The following is a 2,879-nucleotide window of genomic DNA, read 5'->3' on the forward strand; positions in this document are numbered from 1 at the left end:
GTGGAGACAGGTGGTACCGACACATCCATTGCGAATATCCGCCTCCCGCTAGCTTAAATTGATCGTAATAGGGAGTATCATATACTATCATGACACTAGCTATACACATTTCATGTACATTTAAGCTGGAGCTTTTTGACTCTAGTTTTTCTGGAGTTACTGAAAGCAAAATAAGCGTACATTTACACCATTGCGAATGGAAAAGGTTAAAAACACAAAGCTCCGATCTGGATCCCTGGATATATAGACGCCCGAATAATGACGTGTCTCTCGAGGGTTGATTCCGTAGTGCGAGTGTGCAACTGTCGGCAGGTCGAAGGCAATGCAAGAATCTGAGACATTGAACGATGCACCGCCAGTACAAGAAAATTGACTCGGTGCACATGCCTGTACTCGGCAGGATTAATTCACAGCACATGGCATGATGGAACATGTATTGAGGCACCTCAGCCGCACTACGCTAGTCCTACACTTAATTAGCAGATCTGGGGCTCTCTTGAGCAATTGAAAACACTGGAAAAACTGTCACTAGCGGCCGTAACAGCGGTGTTTCCTCCATTCCAGCAGGTAGATCTGGGCGCAGATGCTCTGTACAGTAATCAACTTTTTTGTTTCTTTGCGTTGCAGGGACCTAGTAATTTAATTACACGATTCGTCTGGATCCAAGCTCCTACCAATGGAAACAAGGCGCGAAAGCACACCGAACTGGGGTCCAGTTCCGTGCGAAAGCAACCGTAGACTCACTTAAATCTACCCAAGCAGTGATGGCACCAGATCCCGCGTCCAACATCCCATCATAAAGTAGGCGCGAGGAGGAGTAAATAAACATCAAGATTCAAGAGACAGTTTCGAAAATTGAATCTTTTATTAGTACTAGCTGCTGCTCGATCGCCACATCTCTACGGCACCAACTTACTCGATGCAATGCGAATGCTTGGTACTGGTACAAAGATGATGATGATACAATAGACAACGGAATACAATTTTTTTGATACTGGTAGTAGCACTGTCTGCTAAGAACTATCGTATTTTCACACGCCCGGCACAAAAATTGTCATGTTTCCTGTATTTATTTGCCTTCCTACCACAAATTAAGGCAAGAAATGAACAGATTTTGCATCATCAAACATGTAAGGATCACATTTCGGGGAACCTGCTACGCCGGACTGAGAGAACCAACCAAATTGGGCGTGCTGTTGGTGTTGTTGGATCGGATCGGATCGGATGAGATGAGCGGCTCTATGATGACTGGGTCTCGGTCTTGCGCTCGCCGCCGTGAGTCGCGCTCCTGCAGCAGCGAGCCGGCCTCCTCGTCCGCCTGCGCCACCTTCTTCTGCGCCTCCTTGGCCTTGAGCGCCTGCAGCTTCACGTGGTTGTAGTAGCCCACGCCCAGGAAGGCGATCCCGTAGCCGAAGAGGTTGATCGGGGTCACCGTGTCCCGGATCACGGACCAGGAGAAGGCGATGAGCAGCCAGTCCTTGACCACGCCGGCCACGTTCATGGTGAGCGCCGACGTCTTGCCGACGAGCAGGAAGACGGCCAGGTTGAGCGCGAAGGCGCAGAGGGAGTTGGTGCCGAAGACGAAGAAGTCGGGCTCGAACATGCCGACGGCGCGCAGCCTGGGCAGCTCGACGAAGACCCAGGGCAGGAAGAGGAACCCCAGGCAGCAGGGCGCGACGTAGTAGAGCGAGGTGATGGGGTTGAGCGAGATCCCCTTGGAGGTGAGGAGGATCTGGATGAGGACGAGCCTGGTGGCCTCGAAGGCGACGGCGGCTAGCTGGAGCGCGACCCCGCGGAGGTCGAAGCGGGCCTCGCCGTAGGCGGCGATGGCGACGCCGAAGGAGATGGAGAGCATGTTGAGCATGGCGGAGGAGCGGAAGGTCTCCTTCTTGAAGAGCACCCCGATGGAGTAGACGGCGACGGGCATGAGCGCCTTGAGCATCTGGATGAAGGAGACGGAGAGGTAGATGTAGGCGGAGTTGGAGAACCAGAGGGAGAGCGAGTAGAGCGCGCCGATGGGGAGGACGGAGCTGGTGTAGAGCTGCGTGGTCATGGCGGGCGAGGACGGGAGGTCGACGACCCGGAAGACGCGGACGAGCGCGACGGCGAGGGAGGAGCAGAAGGCCATGTGCACCATGGTGAGCGAGATGGGGAAGGGCCAGTTGTACATCTTGGGGTCGAGGATGTACTTGTTGTAGACGATGACGGTGAAGGAGAGGAAGATCCACACCGCGACGTAGCAGTAGGAGACGAGCACCTTGCGCAGCACCGACTCCGACATGGCCCCCTCGCCGCCGGCCTCCTTCGCCATGGATGGCTGCTCCGGCGGGGCGGCGGGCGGATCTGGGCCTGCGCGCGCGCGCGTTCGCTCGCCTGCGTGGGGGATCTGGGGGCGGGGCGGGGAGGCGGATCTGGGAGGAGGAGGAGGAGGAGGAGGCTGGTGGTTGGGGGATTTTGGAGAGGACGGGTGTGGTGGGTGTGGGTTTCTTGGCAGGGAGAGGGAGTGGCCCGGCTCCTGTCACCTGTGTGTTGTGTCACACGCTCCGGGTCCGGCTTACCGCGGATGGCCACGTGGAGAATGGGGTGCTTCGGGGCTCGGTGCTGCGTGTTTTATAGGGCGGGTGCGGATGTGGCTTTGACTTCTTTTTCGGCCGCATGGCTCGCTTCGTTTCGTGTTGCTCCGTTACGTGCGGTCTAGTACGAGCAACGGGATGGGTTCCCTCTTATCGTGTGGAAATGCCACAATATATGCGTACATTTCCACGGGAAATTCCTTCACTTACGATCACGACCAGTGCCTAATCCTTCACTTACGATCACGACCAGTGCCTAATTTTCTCGAGTAATACTTGAGTTACGAAGCCTATTAACGGATTCTA

At 55.3% G+C, this 2,879-nt stretch overlaps 1 protein-coding gene across 1 annotated transcript; it reads right to left on the reverse strand.

Moving 5' to 3' along the window:
• Positions 1-846: 846 nt before the first annotated feature.
• On the reverse strand, positions 847-2,583 carry LOC123079464 (probable sugar phosphate/phosphate translocator At4g32390). The gene has a single exon (XM_044502240.1). The coding sequence runs from the start codon at positions 2,309-2,311 to the stop codon at positions 1,157-1,159; it is 1,155 nt and encodes a 384-aa protein (XP_044358175.1). The 5' UTR covers positions 2,312-2,583; the 3' UTR covers positions 847-1,156.
• Positions 2,584-2,879: the final 296 nt, after the last annotated feature.

The sequence above is a fragment of the Triticum aestivum genome, chromosome 3D (genome assembly GCF_018294505.1).
Source record: "Triticum aestivum cultivar Chinese Spring chromosome 3D, IWGSC CS RefSeq v2.1, whole genome shotgun sequence".
In the NCBI taxonomy this organism is placed as follows: domain Eukaryota; kingdom Viridiplantae; phylum Streptophyta; class Magnoliopsida; order Poales; family Poaceae; genus Triticum; species Triticum aestivum.

Bases quoted from the DNA above. Each gene is read 5' to 3' on its own strand.
- LOC123079464 (XM_044502240.1), bottom strand. From the start codon at position 2,311: ATGGCGAAGGAGGCCGGCGGCGAGGGGGCCATGTCGGAGTCGGTGCTG.